Source organism: Urocitellus parryii, chromosome 7, assembly GCF_045843805.1.
Source record: "Urocitellus parryii isolate mUroPar1 chromosome 7, mUroPar1.hap1, whole genome shotgun sequence".
Classification (NCBI taxonomy): Eukaryota; Metazoa; Chordata; class Mammalia; order Rodentia; family Sciuridae; genus Urocitellus; species Urocitellus parryii.
The window spans coordinates 161138138-161155191 of record NC_135537.1 but is presented as its reverse complement, the minus strand read 5'-3'; the positions used below and the strand labels follow the sequence as shown (position 1 = coordinate 161155191).

General features: G+C 54.8%; 2 protein-coding genes across 5 annotated transcripts; one reads left to right on the top strand and one right to left on the bottom strand.

Annotated features, from left to right (window-relative positions):
- The first annotated feature begins 2072 nt into the window (after nucleotides 1-2072).
- Nucleotides 2073-13590, top strand: Pcgf2 (polycomb group ring finger 2). Of its 4 annotated transcripts, XM_077800680.1 has the most exons (12): nucleotides 2118-2154; nucleotides 8263-8330; nucleotides 8414-8574; nucleotides 9315-9411; nucleotides 9694-9749; nucleotides 9834-9884; nucleotides 10079-10187; nucleotides 10304-10358; nucleotides 10441-10539; nucleotides 11413-11493; nucleotides 11977-12085; nucleotides 12236-13590. In XM_077800680.1, the coding sequence occupies exons 3-12, from the start codon at nucleotides 8463-8465 to the stop codon at nucleotides 12352-12354; spliced, it is 888 nt and encodes a 295-aa protein (XP_077656806.1). In that variant the 5' UTR covers nucleotides 2118-2154; nucleotides 8263-8330; nucleotides 8414-8462; the 3' UTR covers nucleotides 12355-13590. The 4 variants fall into 4 exon arrangements, with proteins under 4 accessions (XP_026242719.1, XP_077656806.1, XP_077656805.1 ...); XM_077800679.1 differs by having other exon boundaries at nucleotides 10444-10539; nucleotides 11977-13590; XM_077800678.1 differs by having other exon boundaries at nucleotides 11977-13590.
- A 202-nt stretch (nucleotides 13591-13792) lies between these two features.
- Cisd3 (CDGSH iron sulfur domain 3) lies at nucleotides 13793-16835 on the bottom strand. Its single transcript, XM_026387019.2, has 4 exons — nucleotides 16747-16835; nucleotides 16342-16365; nucleotides 15777-15896; nucleotides 13793-14190 (listed from the first exon to the last, which is right to left on the bottom strand). The coding sequence occupies exons 1-4, from the start codon at nucleotides 16774-16776 to the stop codon at nucleotides 14011-14013; spliced, it is 354 nt and encodes a 117-aa protein (XP_026242804.1). The 5' UTR covers nucleotides 16777-16835; the 3' UTR covers nucleotides 13793-14010.
- Between the last annotated feature and the right edge of the window lie 219 nt (nucleotides 16836-17054).

Below are 17054 nucleotides of genomic sequence, written 5' to 3'. Positions count from 1 at the left end.
CCCACGGGTTGGGCCAGAAGTTCGCCTGATAAGTCGGAAAAGGCCAGGGTGTGCATGGAAACAATTGAATTGGTGTTTAGTGGAGACTTTAACAATGTTCCTCTCCAGCAGTTTACTCTGACTTGCACTTAAAAACTGAGGAATGAGTGAATGAACCCCCCCCCAAAACACACACACACACACACACACACACACACACACACACTCCTTGGGGGCAGCCCTGTGGAATTAATGGGCAGCATTGGGGACGTGGAGGAACATCAGTCGCCTTTCCAATTTAGCTGCTACTCCCTCGAGGAGCAGCTCCTGGGTGCTGGTGTGGATCGCGGGTGGGACCAAGATCTCTGCGAAGCCCCTGTGTTTCTCTTGCTTCTAGCAAAGAATGGAGAACTGGGAGTCCCTGCTGCGCACCTCTCCGTACAGAGCGAGTGGATGCCATCGCTGGAGAGTTCAGGAGGCAGACGCCATACTTGACCCCCGGACAGCCTGTGAACCCACGGGTCTTCTGGTGCAGGATCTGGGAGCAGCAGGTACCGGATCCTCCAGGGGTCTCTCCCGCGGCTTCTAGGACCACGGACTCTAGGCGGAAATTCCTCCCGCCCTTCCTCCTCACTCCCATTTGTCCAATGTGGGCTGAAGACGGAGGCTCGGTTCATTTGGCGGCCAAGGTCCACAGGGTTCCTGGTTGCCAATCTGGATGAAAGCGTTCAGGTTGGGGTCGGGGGTGCTCAGCTTCGGGATTGCTTTGGCTGCAAGTGCGGAAGGAAGGAGCTGGAGGCAAGAGCTCCGAAGCTCAGCCAAGATACGTCTCCTAACTCCAGCCAACCCCCTGTCAGGACGCTTAATGACGTTTTTGGCTGGATAATCGAGCTCTTTGGACGGACAGTCATGGTGGCCATCTCTAATAAATCGTGAATAACGAATAAGCCAATAGACTGTTCTCTAATGAGGCCCACGGTCGTCGCCATAACGCAGAATCGATTCGCTTCCTTGGCGCCAGGTCCCCGTTCTCCCTGCTTTTCCAAGCCTCCTTCCCTGAGCCGGAGCCTCTGGGGACCCGATAGCGAGCGCTGGCCGCAGCCGAGAGCTACGGTCGGAGTGGGCTGGCACCGAACTCCTACGCGCTGGTCGCTTCTGCCGAGGCGACAGGGGAGGCGCACAGCCACGCCAAGCGCAGAGCGCAAGGAGAAAAATGCGGGAATCAGCGCAAGGCAGGGAAAAAGCGCGGGCCCACTTTCCAGCCCTGGCGCCTGGTTTTCTAGTCCGTTCTGACTCTCGAATTCGGCCGATTATTGTGTCCCAGGCCGGACGCCTGAGTTCCACTCTGAGCTGGTGTCCTCCCTCGGTTGTTTTATTCTTCGTGACGCTGCGCCCTCCTGGGCCACAGCAACCGAGCCCCCGCAGTGAGACCTGCCTGCAGGTTGCCCCTGAGCCCAGGACCCAGTACGGGGATCCCTGTGAAGCACACCGGCTGGGGCCGGGTGATCTGTCGCCCAGAGGGGCGTCGGGAGTGGGGAAGACACACTTGCTCACAGAGATGCAGTTAGTAATTTTAAGGGAGTGTCAGCTGGAGTGAATGGAAACCACTAGGACGTATGGCTGGAGGCGCTGCGAGCCACATTTCCGCCGGGTCCTCATTTCACCATTTTCCCGGCGCCCCAGCTAGGTGGGGATCGCAGGGTCAGTGGGGGGAGCACGAATTTGGGGGACGAAGGGATTAACTACAGAGTAACAAACAGGGTTTATCCTCTAGGTTCAGGGGGTTGTTTGGGAAAGAGGGGTCCCGCCCGGGTTTGGGGGGCCGGGCACCGCCCGAGGAGCAGCCGCGCAAGCCTCTCCCGCTCCTCTTCCCAGCTCGGCAAACACCCTGAAGGAATGAGGTCACGTGGGTGAGTGGTGGGCGGGACTTACTCTTGTCTGGAGGAAAAAAGCCATTTTGTCTCCCCCCCAACTCCGGTCCCTCCCCTCCCCCTCTGTCCCCTCCCCTCCCCTCTCTCCCTCCCACCCCAAGCTGCTCTCACAAACTCCTTTCTTAGCGTAGGTTTCTCCCCTCCCGCCGCCCGAGCGAGCGACACGGCTGCTGCCCCCTCCCCTCCCTCCCTTCCCTTCCCTCCCATCCCCCCCTCCCCGAGACCCACCGGACCCCGAACCCAGGTAAGCGGACGCGGACTCCGGCTTCCTTCCCTTCTCCTGCCCTATAACCGTCTGGGGATGGGAATAGGGGCCGGTCCATCCTTCCCCGCAAGCCCCACGGGAGAGGGAGCCATGAACCCGGCCTGCTGGTGTCCCCCCTTCCACCCCACCAGCCCCTGTCCAAGCTCGCTCCGTCCGCCTTTCTTTCTCCCTTTTTTCTGTCCCCTTTTCCCTTTCCTCCTTTCCAAGATGGCCGAAGTGGATTCCCCCTCTAACGATCTGGCATCTCCCTCGACCACCACCTCTTTGTGCAGCAGCCCCCTGGTAGACCTGCTCCCGAGGTAGCGAGGGGGAGGGTCCCGGACAGCTAGGAGGGCTTTAGGGGGTACGCGCTGGGATGGATCTTGGTCCTCCTGGTCTCCCCCGGAACCAGAGCCTTTCCTGGTTTTAGCCAGTCTACTCGTTTGGGTCTGGGCAGGGGTCGCCTCTCCGGAGGGCAGTGGGGCATCATGGACGCGTGAGGATTTCAGGCCGAGAGGAAGGGGACACGGTTTTCTGATCGGATCGCTGTGAGGCCGGGGGAGGGCGCCCTTCTCTGCCGGGGTCCTGGTCCTCTCGGGTCCCTTCCCGGGTCCCAGTGCAGGGCGCCCCGCCCCCTCTCTGAACCACCTCAGCAGAGCTTTCCACTAACACCTCTTCTGGGCTCCCGCCTAAAGTTTGACCCTAGGGAAGGAGGAAGAGGTCGCTCAGTCCCTGGGGTCCCTGATCCTTTGACCCCCAGCTCCTGGGGAAGCCCGCGCAGAGCGACTAGAATGAAAATGGGGGGACATTTATCACGCTTATTTCCCTTTGCCAACTGGACCTTGGAGGATTTGGAAAATTGGCCCCTCTTGCACTGGAGAAGCCACGGTCCTTTCCTCCCCAGACCCTCCTCCTACTGCTGACTCGGAGGGACTGGGACCCTGAGCTTGTAGACACCCGGTGCCGGTGCCTCTTGCCTCCACGGAGTGCCTCGGCATACCATCCCTTCCTCTCTCTCCTGCACTCCGTCCATCTGCCCAGAATTGTTCCGATTGGCTTGAGGGGGAAGGAGGCATGGAGTTGGGAGCGAATTTGCCTCTAAATATTGTAGAAGTATTCCCCCTTACTTTCTGGGGGGTGTTTTGTCCCTCAGAGCCCCATCTCCCCCATACTGCCTCAGTCTCTCCAGCACTCACGTCGCTGGGGGAGGGGCGCTCCTGGTTACTCCCACTGTCTGTTGCCTCCTGCTGTGGGCCTCTAGCAGTTTGTGCTGTTCCTGAAACTCTGATTTTTCTCCTCCCATCCCCTTCACTCTGCTCCAAGGTGTTATTACTTGGAGAAGGAGTATAAAGCCAGCTCTGTTGTAGCCTTTCAGTGGGGAGGTTTTCCCAGGGGTTTCCTGGTTTGATGTTGGGGCTTAAAGCCTTAGAACTGTATTTGGAATTAGGCAGGAAACAGACTTCAGGATCCAGACCTTGTGTAATTGTGTAGAGCTTAAGTTGAAGTCTTAGGAGATGTGCAGGAAAGGGACTTTGCTGCCCCTGGCCTCCCCTGAGAGATCTTGGTTGATGGAACAGTTGCCATGGGAATGGAGAGAGCCTGAACAGGAAGAGGTTACATCTTTGTGCAGGTCAGATGCCCGCAGCAGCTCTCCAGCCTCTGGCCCTGGAGCTGGGTTGGGAGCTGAATTGCCTTTGTTGCTAGAACACTTATAATTTACAGTGGCAGGATAAGGGATGCACAAAAGGTTAGTGTGTGTTTGCAGCTTTGGTTTCAGGCAGGGACGTCAGGGTAGTGGGCTTCTGGATGGGATGGGATTGATGGGGATGACTTGTATGTCTGGCAAGTATAGGCCAGGTTGAGTCTGGCTGTATGTGTGGTGGGGTGTGTCTGGCCTGGTGGGTCTGGCCAAGTGTCTGTCTAGAGTGTGTGTGTGTGTGTGTGTGTGTGTGTGTGTGTGTGTGTGTGTGGTTTCCAGCCTATCTAACCTTGTGTGTTGTAAGTGTAAGAGATGGAGGGGGTGTGTCTGGCTCTCTATGTATATATCTGACAATGTGTTGCTTTGTGCGTGTATTTTGGGTTTTTGTCTTTGTTTGATCTTAGGGAACTCAAAGGTGGTAAAGGAAGGGAGAGAGGGAGGGTAGATAGAATAAGCCCAGCTTCAGGAAGCTGGAGGCTGGAGGTCTTTTTCCAAGGTAGTGGGGTGCAGCAGGGAGATAAAGGAGCAGAGCTCTGTGCTATTGCCAAGGGTCAGGGAAAGTTGAGAAATTCAGTGTCCCAGGGCAGAACCGCAGGGCCCCAAACAAATACACGGGATTTACACAGTTGGGCCCATGAGGCTGAGAGAGGAATGGAGTCTGAAGATTGAGGGTGTATGTCTTATTGGCTTGCTGTGCTTTCATGGAGCTTGGTTTCCCTATCTGTACTGTGGAAGGGGATAGGCTCTGCTCCCTCTTCCTCCTTAAAGACTAGAATGGTGCTGATGGTCTTGCCGTGAGCCGGCTTTGACTTCCTCCCAGAAGGGCTGTTAGGTGGTTCTCCTGCCCTTCCTTTAGCCTGGATGGGGTTAAGCAGGCTTCTTTAGATGAGCAGGGAGCCCCCACTGAGTGCCAGTGTGTACAGAGTACTGGCGCAGGAGGCAGGCAGATTTCTTGTCCAGGACTGCTACTGGTTTGCTGTGTGACCTTAGACAAGTCACTTCACTCTGAGTTTCTTCATCTGTAAAATGAGAGGATTAGACAAGATGCTTTCTAAGATACCTTCCATCTTTGCTAGTCACATCTGGATGTGACCTTGAATGACTTTTCCCAAGACCAGGAGACAATAGTGAAGTAGTCAGGCTGATCTCATTTAGAGGAGAGGAAGGGCAAAGAGTACTACAGCTGCCGTCCCAGGAGCAGCAGGGACCTCTGGGTTATCAGAAGCCAGCTTCTTCTGCAGAAGGGACATGAAGAAACTGGCAGGGAGAGGACTGATTGTGGGCCGGCTTCCACAGTGGACTGTGAAAATGGAGAGGTGTAGGGACTGTTAGGAGGCTTTGAGGAAAGACACTGCCAGGCTTGAATGGCATGGGTTCGGATTGGGTGCTGTGTGCCCATCAGTCACCTCCAGGACAAGGAACTGGGGCCTCTTAAGGAGCACGCCCTTGCAAAGACAATGGGGTTGAGGACAGAAGTTAACAAAGGACCTGGCTAGGGGAAGGGTGTGTTGGGGTGTCAGTGGGCAGGTCCACTGGGAGAACATAGTTGGGATTGGCTGTTAAAGCCCCCCCACAGCTCCATTTCCTAATATCTCTGTCCCCCTTCTTCTGTCTCCCACTTTCATCTTCAGGCTCTTCCCCTACAGTGATGACAGCTGGACGTCACCCTCTTCCCTCACTCTGCTGCCCATAGAACACCACCATTTGTATCTGGGGAGGAACTGGGTGTCAGGAACGTGGGGCCCAGTCCTGGGGCTGGGGTGATGGGGAGGGGATTCTCTGTGGAAACAGAGCTCCTGTTTACAGTTGCTCTTGGCACCTGCTGGCAGGGCCCTGCAGGTAACCATGGCAATCAGGTGAGGAGCCAATCAGTGCTTCTCCCCACCCCCAGCCCCAGAGGTGGCATTCTGAGGCCCTGGGGATGGGGGTGGCAAGAGGAGCATTTCACTCTGTAAGCACCTCAGTTCTTTCTCTCACTTTTCTCTTGGTCCAGAAAGGGGCCTGGAGGACAGTCTTGGTCTGAATTCTTACTAACCACTGGATGGAGATGGTGAGGGGTGTGGCTGTTTGTAGCGTATGGCTTTTGTTTTTTTCTTGCAGATTTTTGTCTTGTTTCTTTTTGAGACAGGATCTCACTTAATTGCGTAGGGCCTGGCTAAGTTGCTGAGGCTGGCCTTGAACTTGCAGTCCTCCTGCATCAGCCTCTTGAACTGCTGGGACTACAGGCATGTACCACTGTGCCTGGCTACTCCTAGAGTTCTTAAGAGCAAGTGTCTGTTTCAGAAACACAGCAAGTGTGTGAATGAGGGGCTAAAGCAGTGTGTAGAGCCTACCTGTTTGTAGGTGTATGCAGGTGTGGGTGAGAGAGAGAAAGATGGGAGCAGGATTACCTCTGGCAGTTTGGACCCCCAGCATGATTGAGTCCTACTGTGTTTAGTTTCTGGCTGTGCATGCACACATATGTTGATACATCTGGACACCGACATACACAGGACAAGCAGTCCACCAAGTACCTTTGGAGGCCCAGATGGCACGTACACATAGGATAGATGTTACACATGCTCAGAGAGACAGCCACTTGGAGTTTGTTCTCTCCTCTGGATGGTTGTAATAATATTTGGGCATCTTGCCAGGTACGGGTTACTATGGAAACAGCTAAACAGTGGAGTAGCCAGCAGCCTTCTGCGTAATTATGAAGGGGACCCATGTAGGGAGGGCTGGCTGAGGCCACCCTATGTGGAGTGGAAACCCCTTTCCTTCCTCAGGCTGGGTCTGTAGGCCCCAGGGTCCTTTGGGCCAGCTCTGAGGCCAGCTTGTTCCTTTTTGTCTGCTCTGTACCTTGGTGTCTCTCCCCTGACATGTGGCCTTTGTGTCCTTCCATCTCTTTTGGTCTCTGGCCAGGTGCCCTGGGCCTCTGGTGGCTGTTTGGGTCCTAGCCAGACTCATCCTAGGGTCTCTATAGAAACTGCTGATCCTGGCTGTGAATGTCTTGTCAGTGTGGTGGCTTTAAAAGAAATCTTTCTGGAAAAGAGAAATGGGTGTGAGCCTATTGTAAAGGAGCTGCTGGGGCTTGGCCACCCTCCCACGCCCCACCCTCGGGCTTGCACTCTGGGAAAGAGGAGGACGGGAAGGGGCCCAGCCCTTCTAGGAGCAGGTTTGGTTTATGTACTGAGAAAGTATGGCAGCCAGTCCAGAGCCAGCCCTGGACTGACCTCCAGGCCCTGCCAGGGAGCTAAGGGCAGATAACTTTCTGCCCAGCTTTGACAGGCATCTAGGAGAACCTGTGGACAGGCAGCAGAGATGTCTCCAGGGTGGGAGATGGTGGAGTGGCAGTGGCCACACGGGGAAATTCCTGCGTATGCATGAAAGGGTGGATCGAGAATACGAATGTATCCATGTGTACAGTGGCTTATTGGTTGGGTCCAGTGGGAGGGATTCCTGTGCTGGGGACAGTAGCAATCTTGCCCAGGCTCTTTAACTGCTGTCACCTGTAGAGTCCAGGGTTGGACCTGGGGTTAGGCTGGACCCCTTTCCCAACTTGGGGCATGGAGGGACTATCCTCAGAGTTCCCGGTCTGAGTACCAGGCCTGGAAGCCAAACGGTCAGCGTAGAGGGAATTTCCAGGGAGCTGCCTATATCAGGTGACTTTGGGCAGGGGGTGCTCTGGAGCCTAATTTAGCCACACAGCCAGGACCAGTGATAGGTGCCACCACCAAATAGGGCAGCCTGTGCTGTGGTGTTTCCAGGGCAGGCTTCCTGGAGAGGAGCAGAGAGGCCTTGCAGTGGGTGGAGGGATAGAGAGATGGGGATAATTTATTCTTCCCTTCTTACATTCATTGAAGTTCAGGAAAATGGCTTATTTACCTGAGTTTCCTCATAGCTCCTAGTACTCTGTATGTTTGACCACTTGAGTGGATATGGATCAGAATCAGGAAGATTTTTTTTAAATTATTTTTTTGCAGTGCTGGGATTAAACCCACGGGTGCTTTACCACTGAGCCACATCCCCCAGGTCCCCTTCCCCCTTTTTTTTAAAGACAGCATCTCTAAATTGCCCAGGCTGACCTCAGACTTCTGATCCTCCTGCCTCAGCCATTGGGATTACAGGTGTGTGCCACTGCACCTGGCAGGATTGGAGAGATTTTTAAAACCCCTGCTCAGGATGGGGTATAGGTCAGTGGTAGAGCTGTTAACTAGTATGTGCAATGCCCTAACTTCAATCCCTAGCACTGCAAAATTACAAATGAAGAATAAAAGTAAAAACCCTGCTGTCTTCCATTTTCCTGACTCCACACATCCTCTGAGGAGTTGAGTAGTACTTCTTATGATTTAACTTTAATCTTTCCTGCTGCTTCTAAGATGGAGCATGACCTTGTTGCTCAAGGTCACATGAATCTCCTGAGCCCCTAGGTACCCAGTGAACACTCAGAGGACAAGAGAGAACCAGCCACATGAACACACCCAGTCCTACCTTGAAGGCAAAGAGGGGCTTGGGCTCCGGGAGAGCTGTTAGAGAGGGGGTGTTGGATCTCGGGTTTCTGATTCATTTTCCATTTTCCAGAGTGAAGCTCCCAAGCCCCCCCAGTCCCCCCAGCCCCAGACCTGGCATCATGCATCGGACCACACGGATCAAAATCACGGAGCTGAACCCTCACCTCATGTGTGCCCTCTGTGGGGGATACTTCATTGATGCAACCACTATTGTGGAGTGCTTGCATTCCTGTGAGTTGGGTGCAGGGTGGGCAGCCTCTGGGCCCAGGTTGGGGGGCGCTGTAGGGAAGATGGATAATAAGCTCCTGCCCTGGAGAGCTGATGCCCATGTGCCTACTGGGAAGCCCTAGGTCATGGACAAGCCTGGGAGGGATAACTTGGGGTAGGGGTTGTCTCGTCCCAGAAGTTCATTTCAGGAACTGGCATCTGGAATCTCAGGTCTCTTGAATCTGTGTGGCTGAAATTTCATACTCTCAAGGTGCAGGTGTCCCTCGTTTGCACGTGGTCTTGGTTGCAAGAGGTCAAATGCTTAGGAGGGCTCTTAACAGGCTGACTCTTGTTTTGTAATCCATCAGGGGGCCTGGAACTTGAAGCTCATTTTTAAATATTTATTTAGTTAGTTGTAGTTGAACACAACATCTTTATTTATGATTTTGTGGTGCTGAGCCTCACACATTTGAGGTGAGCGCTCTACCGCTGAGCCACTACCCCAGCCCCCATTGAAGCTCACTTTATATGTTGTGTAGGACACCAACCTGTCTCATACACAAACACACAAGACCTATCCTTTCCTAAGGATGGACAAGGGAAAGTACAGAACATGTATTACCATGCCCGGCCTCTGAACAGCCCTGAACTGCTGGGACAAGGTGGAGAAGAGAAGATGCCTGAATCTGAGCAGAGGGAATGGGGATTGGTCCTGGGGTAGGAAAGGGGCGCTGACTGTCCTCTCTCTGTCCATACCCCCCAAGTCTGCAAAACTTGCATCGTGCGTTACCTGGAGACCAACAAATACTGCCCCATGTGTGATGTGCAGGTCCATAAAACCCGACCGCTGCTGAGTATCAGGTGGGCCTGGCATTGCTCCCCCTGCCACTACCCAGCTGCTAGGTCAGCCTACCTCTGTCCCCTCATCCTCTTTGCCTCCTGCAGCCAGGGCAGCTGGTCAGGAGAAGTAGGGCCTGGACTCTGTCCCTTCCCTCCCTCTTGGTTACTCCTAGCTTATAGGCTAAGAAATTCTAGGAAGTCCGAGGCCTGGGCACCGGGTGTAGGGAAGGGTTGGAAGAGGGTCCCAGGCTGGGGATAGTAGGATGATGTGACTATTGATAGTCCCTGAACTTTTTTCCCCAGATCTGACAAAACCCTCCAAGACATAGTCTACAAATTGGTCCCTGGGCTTTTCAAAGGTATTTGTGTCCCCTTCTCCCCTCCCCCCTCTCCTGTCATCTCCTAGTCTCCTGCACTCTTACCCTGCTTCTTCCTCCTTCCAGATGAGATGAAACGGCGTCGAGATTTCTACGCAGCGTACCCCCTGACAGAGGGTGAGTGTGCGCATGCCTATTCCTGGGCCTGTGCCAGGAGGTAGGGTTGCCTACCCCCATGCATCCTCCCACAGGACACCCCACTCCCCTGCTGAGAGGGTGGCCAGGCTCACCTGACTGAGCTTTGTGACCCTCTGTCCCTGGTGAGCCTCCTCCCCCCTACCTCCCACTCACCCCCCAAGCTCTTTCTGCAGTCCCTAATGGCTCCAATGAGGACCGCGGTGAGGTCTTGGAGCAGGAGAAGGGGGCGCTGAGTGATGACGAGATTGTCAGCCTCTCCATCGAGTTCTACGAAGGTGTCAGGCAAGTCCAGTCCAGGCCTGGGCTGGCCCCATCTGCTGGGAGCCCTCAATGTGTGTGCGGTGAGGGATCCTGTCTGCTCCAGGGTCGCTCTAGCTTTCTTCTTTCTCCTTCTCCAGGGACCGGGAGGAGAAGAAGGGCCCCCTGGAGAATGGGGATGGGGACAAGGAGAAGGTGAATGCTGGGGCCTGCCCAGGAGTGGGCTGTGGGCTGTGAGGCAGTACCTGGGGGGCCCCTCACAGGCATCTCTCCCCAGCAGACAGGGGTGCGCTTCCTGCGATGCCCAGCAGCCATGACCGTCATGCACCTTGCCAAGTTCCTTCGCAACAAGATGGATGTACCCAGCAAGTACAAGGTGAGTCCTGGGCCTTCTCAAAACAGGAGCATCTTTGTGAGAGGGTCTGACAGTCTGCACCCCAACTATTACTCAGGGCTGGCTAGGCGTCATTGGGGGCTGGTGTGACTGTGTAACAGCCTATGGAGAAGGGTGGTTGAACCCAAGATTAGGGTGGCATAGTCTGTGTCTGTTGAAGTCATTGTACAGAGGTGCCTGGGGTGAGGGTGTATGTGGAAGGAGGTGTACAGGTAAAAATATAGGGCCAGCTGGCTGTGGGAGGGCCAGCTCTAGGACAGGGCCTCCCAGACTTGAATGTGTACATGATGGCCAGGAGATCTTGTTGAAAGGCAGGTTCTGGTGCATTCAGTTCTACATTTCTAGTGGGCTTCTAAGTGCTGCCAATGTGGAAGGTAAACGGACCACCAGGACTGCGCTTTGAGTAGCAAAGCTCAGACGGTGAATCCTAAACTCTGCTGTACCTAGTCCTGTGTCTATAGTGAGCCGCCTCCGGATTCACCTGTTAGGTCAGCGTCTCCAGGGCTGGGATACAGGCTTTGATGGTTTTTTTAAGTTCCCCTGGCCAGTCCATTGTGCATCCAAGGGTGACAGCCAGTGGCCAGGAGTTCCTTCCAGCCTTGTTAGGTCTTCAGGGACGCCTGCCGGAGAGGAGGGGACTGACAGCTATGAGGATGGCTGGGGCTGAGCAGCAACTTTTCTGGATCCCATCCCACCTGTGGTCAGGTGTTACATGGGGACAGCTCTGATGGGGAAGTCAAATCCACATGACAGCCCTCAGTAGCGAAGGCCACCTGCAATCCACCCTCCACGTTGCCCCACCTCCCAGCTCCTGCACCTGGCCAGGCTCACAGTATCCACCCCTTCCCTCCCCAGGTGGAGGTTCTTTATGAGGACGAGCCCCTAAAGGAATACTACACCCTCATGGATATAGCCTACATCTACCCCTGGCGACGGGTGAGCTGGGCAGGGTGCAGGGTGGAGGCAGGCATTAGTTTGTGTCCACAGTGACCACTCGGGCTATCCTCTTCAATCCTCCCTTGTGTCCATCCCTTTTCTTGGGAGCTGGGTGTGTCTGGGGTTGTCTGTCATACCAGGTCAGTTCTGGCCCTCTCTTGCTGATTAAACTCCCACACTCAGGAGAAAGGGCTCTTCTGGCCCATTCTGTGCTAATTTGGGGTCAGAAATAGGTGGCTGCCAGGAGCAAATATTGCTTTCTGTATTCTATTTCCTGTCTCCTCTTTTTCTTTCCAAGCCCCCGTCTCTCTGGGTCTTTGTGTGTCCCTCTGTCTCCTCTGCTCTGCTGGTCTCCCCTCTGAAAGGCCCATACCTTCTCTTTGTTCTTGTGTGGGCACTTTGGGGTGGGGCTGGTGGCTCCCTAGTTAGCCTTTCTCCTGATACCCTCTGTCCCTGCCTTTCTCCATCTCCCTCTCACCACAGAATGGCCCTCTCCCTCTAAAGTATCGTGTTCAGCCAGCCTGCAAGCGACTCACCTTGCCCACAGTGCCCACTCCTTCAGAGGGCACCAACACCAGCGGGGCATCCGAGTGTGAGTCAGTCAGCGACAAGGCTCCTAGCCCTGCCACCCTGCCGGCCACTTCCTCCTCCCTACCCAGCCCTGCCACTCCCTCCCATGGCTCTCCCAGCTCCCATGGCCCCCCAGCCACCCACCCTACCTCCCCCACTCCCCCTTCGACAGCCAGTGGGGCCACCACAGCTGCCAACGGGGGTGCCTCGAACTGCCTGCAGACACCATCCTCCACCAGCAGGGGGCGGAAGATGACTGTCAACGGAGCTCCTGTGCCCCCTTTAACTTGAGGAAAGGGGTCCTTTCCCTCCTTTGCAGCCACCTCTCCCTCCTTTCACTTTTTCTGGGCCTTTTTTCCACCTCTTCTACTTTACCCAGCTCCTCCCACCGTAGAAGTGGGAGGTGGGTTTTATAAATAAATCTATATATATATATGTACATAGGAAAGACCAAATATACATACTTATTTTCTATGGACCAACCAGATTAATTTAAATGCCACGGGGCAGTAGGGAGAACTGTGTGTGTGTGTGTGTGTGTGTGTGTGTGTGTGTGTGTGTGTGTGTGTGTGTGTGTTTCATTTTTAGGGGGTCTTGTGTAGTTTGCTCTGCTCTTTGGGGGTTGCCTGGAGGTGAACTCAAGGGGCCACTGGAAGTTGGGTAAAGCCCTACTCCACTTCTCCCTGTTTCCCAAGGCAGATGGGGTGTTGAGGGACCCCACCAGCCCCCAAAGCTTTAGACACAGCTCTATCTGGCCTGGCATGGGGTCCACCATTTTTCTCTACCCATCTTGGCTGCTGTCCTGCCCCTGCCCAGCCCCCCATTGCTGAATGTCCAGAGATTTTTGAAGACAGTGCCTTTTACAAGTGCAGTTTGTCCCCTAGATCTGAGGAGCAAGTGGGCAGCAAGAAGGCATCTCCCTCACCTCCTCATGCAGTGGAAATCTTGTGCAAAGACTAGATAGTTTGGCCCTTTTTCCCTGTGTGTGTGGCCTTTGCATCATTTATCTTGTGGAAGAGAAGATTCAGGCATGGGGGATCCCAGCCCTGGAAAGTCCATGTGTGGCTTTAGCAACATGAACTGCTTCGCCCCTTCCTGCCCCTACCCTGGCCCAGGACCCTTACTTTCAAGACTGGTGGTGAAGCCTCACTTGGACACCCAGAACAAAGGGGCAGGGATGAGGTTAACCTCAGACAAGCACAGACCCCAGGTTCTGCCAAAGGCAAATAGTCCTCCAGCCCCCCTCCTCACCCCCAGCTGAGGCCAAGTCAGGACAGTGACAGAGGCATCTAGAAGCACAACTCTGAGAGGTCAAAAGAGCGCCCCCTCAGGGGCAGGCCCCAGCAGACCCTGCCCACCTGGTTTTCCTCCAATGTACATAGATCTGGGAGGAGGCCAGACTGTCACAAGGAGGTGTGTGGGGTTGGGAGCCCCCATGGCTTTGTCTGTACCTTGTCCTGTTTGAGGTCCTGTGACTGTACCCTCCTCTTGCACTGGGACATTTGTATTTCTTGGCTTTGTAATAAATGCTGCATCCTCCCTGGAGCCTGTAGTTCTTTGGGGAAGGGGACATGGGATAGGATGGGTGGCTCTCCTGGCCTTACCATGCTTACGTGGAATTAATCTGAGGTGCCCCCCTGTAGCCTGCCAGGCAGCCTCAGCTCCCACACAAGTTAAAATGTGATACAGGACAGTGCCTGTCCTCACCTCAGTGACCACAGAACACCACTCCAGGGAGTCATGCTTGTTTAATGCCACCTTCTCCACCAGCAGACTCTGAACCAGGGACCCCCTCCCAATTGCTGTGATTGAAGACCTTGGGTTGTGGGGAACAAGCCAGCTGTGGGTACTGGGGCCCCCGGATGGTTCCTTCTTGGGCTTGGCACTCAGTTTCTTTCCCCACAAAGGGGGTGCCTGTCAGTGTCCTGGAATCAAGTAGCCACCCCCTCAGAGTGGGGAGCCTACTTCTGCCTTCTGCACCTGCTCACTCCTGTGGGTGCCATCACAGTATGGGGGCTTCTGGGTGGCCTTGCAGGTACAGAGGGCCACCGTTCGGGTCTCCTGGGCCTTGAACTTGAGTGGGGATAAGCCGGTTCGTTGAAAGAAGTGGGAGCCATCACAGAAAGGCTGGTGGAGGGAAAAAAAAAGAGTCATAAGACCTGAGCCCCCCTGCGGAGGCCAGGCAGAGCTAGCCCAGTAGTTAGGGTTCAGGCTCCAGAACAGCTTCACTGATAAGAGTAGGTCTGTCATGAGGAAATAAAAACAAATGGTCATTATGTCCTTTGCCCATAGTAAATTCAGTATTTACAGCATGCTGGGTGTGGTGGCCAGCCTCAGCAACTTAGTGAGAACCTATCTCGAAATTAAAAAAAAAAAAAAAAAAAAAACGGGGTAGGGGAATGCTGGGGATGTAACCCACGGTACAGTGTCCTGGTTTTCAATCCCCCATATTGGAAAAAAATAAGTATTTACAACTGTTAGTCTGCAGGGAAGTGGGGAACCCAGAGGGCCAGGACACAAGAGTTAAGATCAAAGGAAACCTCAGGTATTTACAATGTTATACTAAGGTTTTGTTAGGGTCTGCGTCTACACTGATCCTGTTTCTTCATGAAATTCATTTCCTTTCCCATGTTCCCAGGGTAAAAACTTCTCTATATTGGAGAAGCGTTTTACAGTGCTTTAATACAGCAGGAGCAGTTCGTTTTGGCTCCAGTAAACAATCAGGCATGTTAGAGAGGAGGAAGGGATGCCCCAGGGTACCTGCCTGCCTGGTGCAGAAATAGGAATATCCCAGAACCCCTCTGAGCAGACTGAGTAATGGAAACTGAGGCCCAAAGAGGGGACTCACTTTGTTAGTCCAGAACTGGAGCCAAGGCCTCTTGACCTTGGGACTAGGGTAGGATAAGAGCAAAGAAAGGAGTGAGCGAATAAAAATCAGCAACCTGTCTCAAAGGGCATGGGCAGAGGCACATGTGCCAATCCACCCACACAGGCCACATTCCTCTGGCTGGCATGCCCTTGGCATTGTTCCACCTCACAAATACCTGCTTAAAGGCCACAGCATATCAGTGGTAAAGTGGTTCTCAGGACCCTGGGTTGCTGACATTACCAACATGGCTTTGAGGAACAGTTATAAGTTCTGCACCAGAGGAAGGAAAGGGACTGAGGTCAAGAATATGGGTCAGATTCCTCCAGGAATGAAAGACTCCTGGGCAGGAAAAGAGAGGATGCGAACAGGCCACAGGCTAAGAAGAAGGCAGGCTGTGGCAAGCAACTAGGAAAGTCACAGCTGCAGCAAAAGGGGAGGGTGTTCTGAAAAAGAGGAGCAGGAGTCACAGGGGAAGGCTGGGTTTAAGGCAGAAAAGTCAGGGCAGAATCTTCCCATGTGGGGATCCAAAGCTTGGGAAACTGCCCAGGAAGGAGAGGGGGGAAGTAGAGCTGGAGTCCAGATATGTGCCCAGAGGAAGGACACAGGATTGGGACACTTGGACTCCAGCGCTCTGGCTGTGTGCTAAGCTTCATTTCAAGGGGAGCATGCAGACCAGCCAGCTCCAGGCCACTGGCTACTGCACTGGGAGCTACTGTTGCCCCTCAACCCCCCTGTTCTTCAGGTATATGCAGGAAGAGGTGGAGCAGGTGAGAGCTTTCAGAAGACACTGTATTATCCCCTGCCAGAGGTGGCAAGTGGGTGGGAAGGGTGGCAGGAGTCTCACCTGCTTCTTGCTGCGGCCACAAACACACCACCTGTAGGTTTTTCCAGCCACCAGATTCACCTTGATAGGTGTCTTTAGGGCCACCACAGACTTGGCTGGGGTTTTAGGGAACCATCGGTCCTGTGTTCAGGGGAGAAGATTGGGGCGGGAGTGGGGGGGATCAGCTCAAGCCCTGGAAGCACAGTGTCCAATTTCCTGCTTGCCCTGGTGTATGGCAGGCTTCTGGGAGGCTGATGTATCAGCTACCACCTGGCAAGAGCATTCCCCCCCAGGATGTCCTAAGGTCCATAACTTCCAGAGAGAAGGGATTTCAATGCCATGCATGCATTCCAGCTTTACCTCAAATCCTGGCTCCCACTTAAGTGCTGGCCCCAGGGCCAGGATCTTGGGGCGCTTGGTTCCCACCCTGTGCTATCCGATCCACCCCACCTCTTCTAGAGCCAGTGGGCAACAGGAAAAAAGTGCTGGAAGATGGGAGCAGGCCGTCCCTTCCTGGTTCCATTCCCTGGTCTCTGCCCTGAAGGTCTCTGGAACTAGGGAGGTGGAGGACGCTAGGGATACTCACCAGCCAGGAGGAGATGTCCCGCCTCTGTACAGGCAGAAAAGATGTGGAAACAAAAATAAAAATCAGTGGAGAGGGGAGGTTGAGGGAAGCCCTGTGGGAGTGAAGACCGGATAGGCCAAAGGGGCATGGGAGAAACAAGAGGGAAAGAAAATGGGGTCACAGGAGAAGGAGCCTTGAGGGGCAGGTCCCGCACTTTGGCACTCTTTTGGGTGGACTTCGGAGGAAGGCGCTCAGTGAAGGGCTGCAAAGTACAAGGCGGCCTGGGGACTCGGGACCCTTCGCTGAGAAGCGGGGCTTGGGAAAGGGCAGGGCCTGGCCTGGGCTCCGGGGACACTGGGCCCGGAGAGGCAGGGCCTGGCGGCCCGAGGTCTAGGCGGAAACGAGCGCGGAGCGAGGGCTGCTCACCCAGGTGCGGAGCGCCACCGGCCGTATCATTCCTCCCACGTCGCGTAAGGCTGCCGCTCAGGCCGCGCTGACTCCGCCCCGTCCGGGTCACCTTCCTTCTCCGCTCCGCCCCCGGCCTGCCCGGCAACGCCGCAGCCCGGAAGACACCACCCCGCTGCGTGCGGGTGGAGCTGGGCCCCGCGGCCCGAAGTTCGGCAGGTGCCCTCCCGCAGCGCCCCCGCGGCTGCCCAGGGGTGTGCCCCGACCTCCCCGCACTCCTGGGGTAGGGCGCATCTGCGGATGCGGTGCGCAGAGAGCGCCCCAGACAA

What these genes read in the sequence shown, in the direction of transcription:
- Pcgf2 (XM_026386934.2), top strand. Translation starts at nt 8,463, where the DNA reads ATGCATCGGACCACACGGATCAAAATCACGGAGCTGAACCCTCACCTC. An exon ending in CGACCGCTGCTGAGTATCAG is followed by an intron (nt 9,412 to 9,693) that starts GTGGGCCTGGCA and finishes TTTTTTCCCCAG; the next exon opens with ATCTGACAAAACCCTCCAAG. An exon ending in GGGATGGGGACAAGGAGAAG is followed by an intron (nt 10,359 to 10,440) that starts GTGAATGCTGGG and finishes ATCTCTCCCCAG; the next exon opens with CAGACAGGGGTGCGCTTCCT.
- Cisd3 (XM_026387019.2), bottom strand. Translation starts at nt 16,776, where the DNA reads ATGATACGGCCGGTGGCGCTCCGCACCTGG. An exon ending in GGGACATCTCCTCCTGGCTG is followed by an intron (nt 15,897 to 16,341) that starts GTGAGTATCCCT and finishes CCCTGAACACAG; the next exon opens with GACCGATGGTTCCCTAAAAC. An exon ending in GTGGCCGCAGCAAGAAGCAG is followed by an intron (nt 14,191 to 15,776) that starts GTGAGACTCCTG and finishes TCCCTCCACCAG; the next exon opens with CCTTTCTGTGATGGCTCCCA.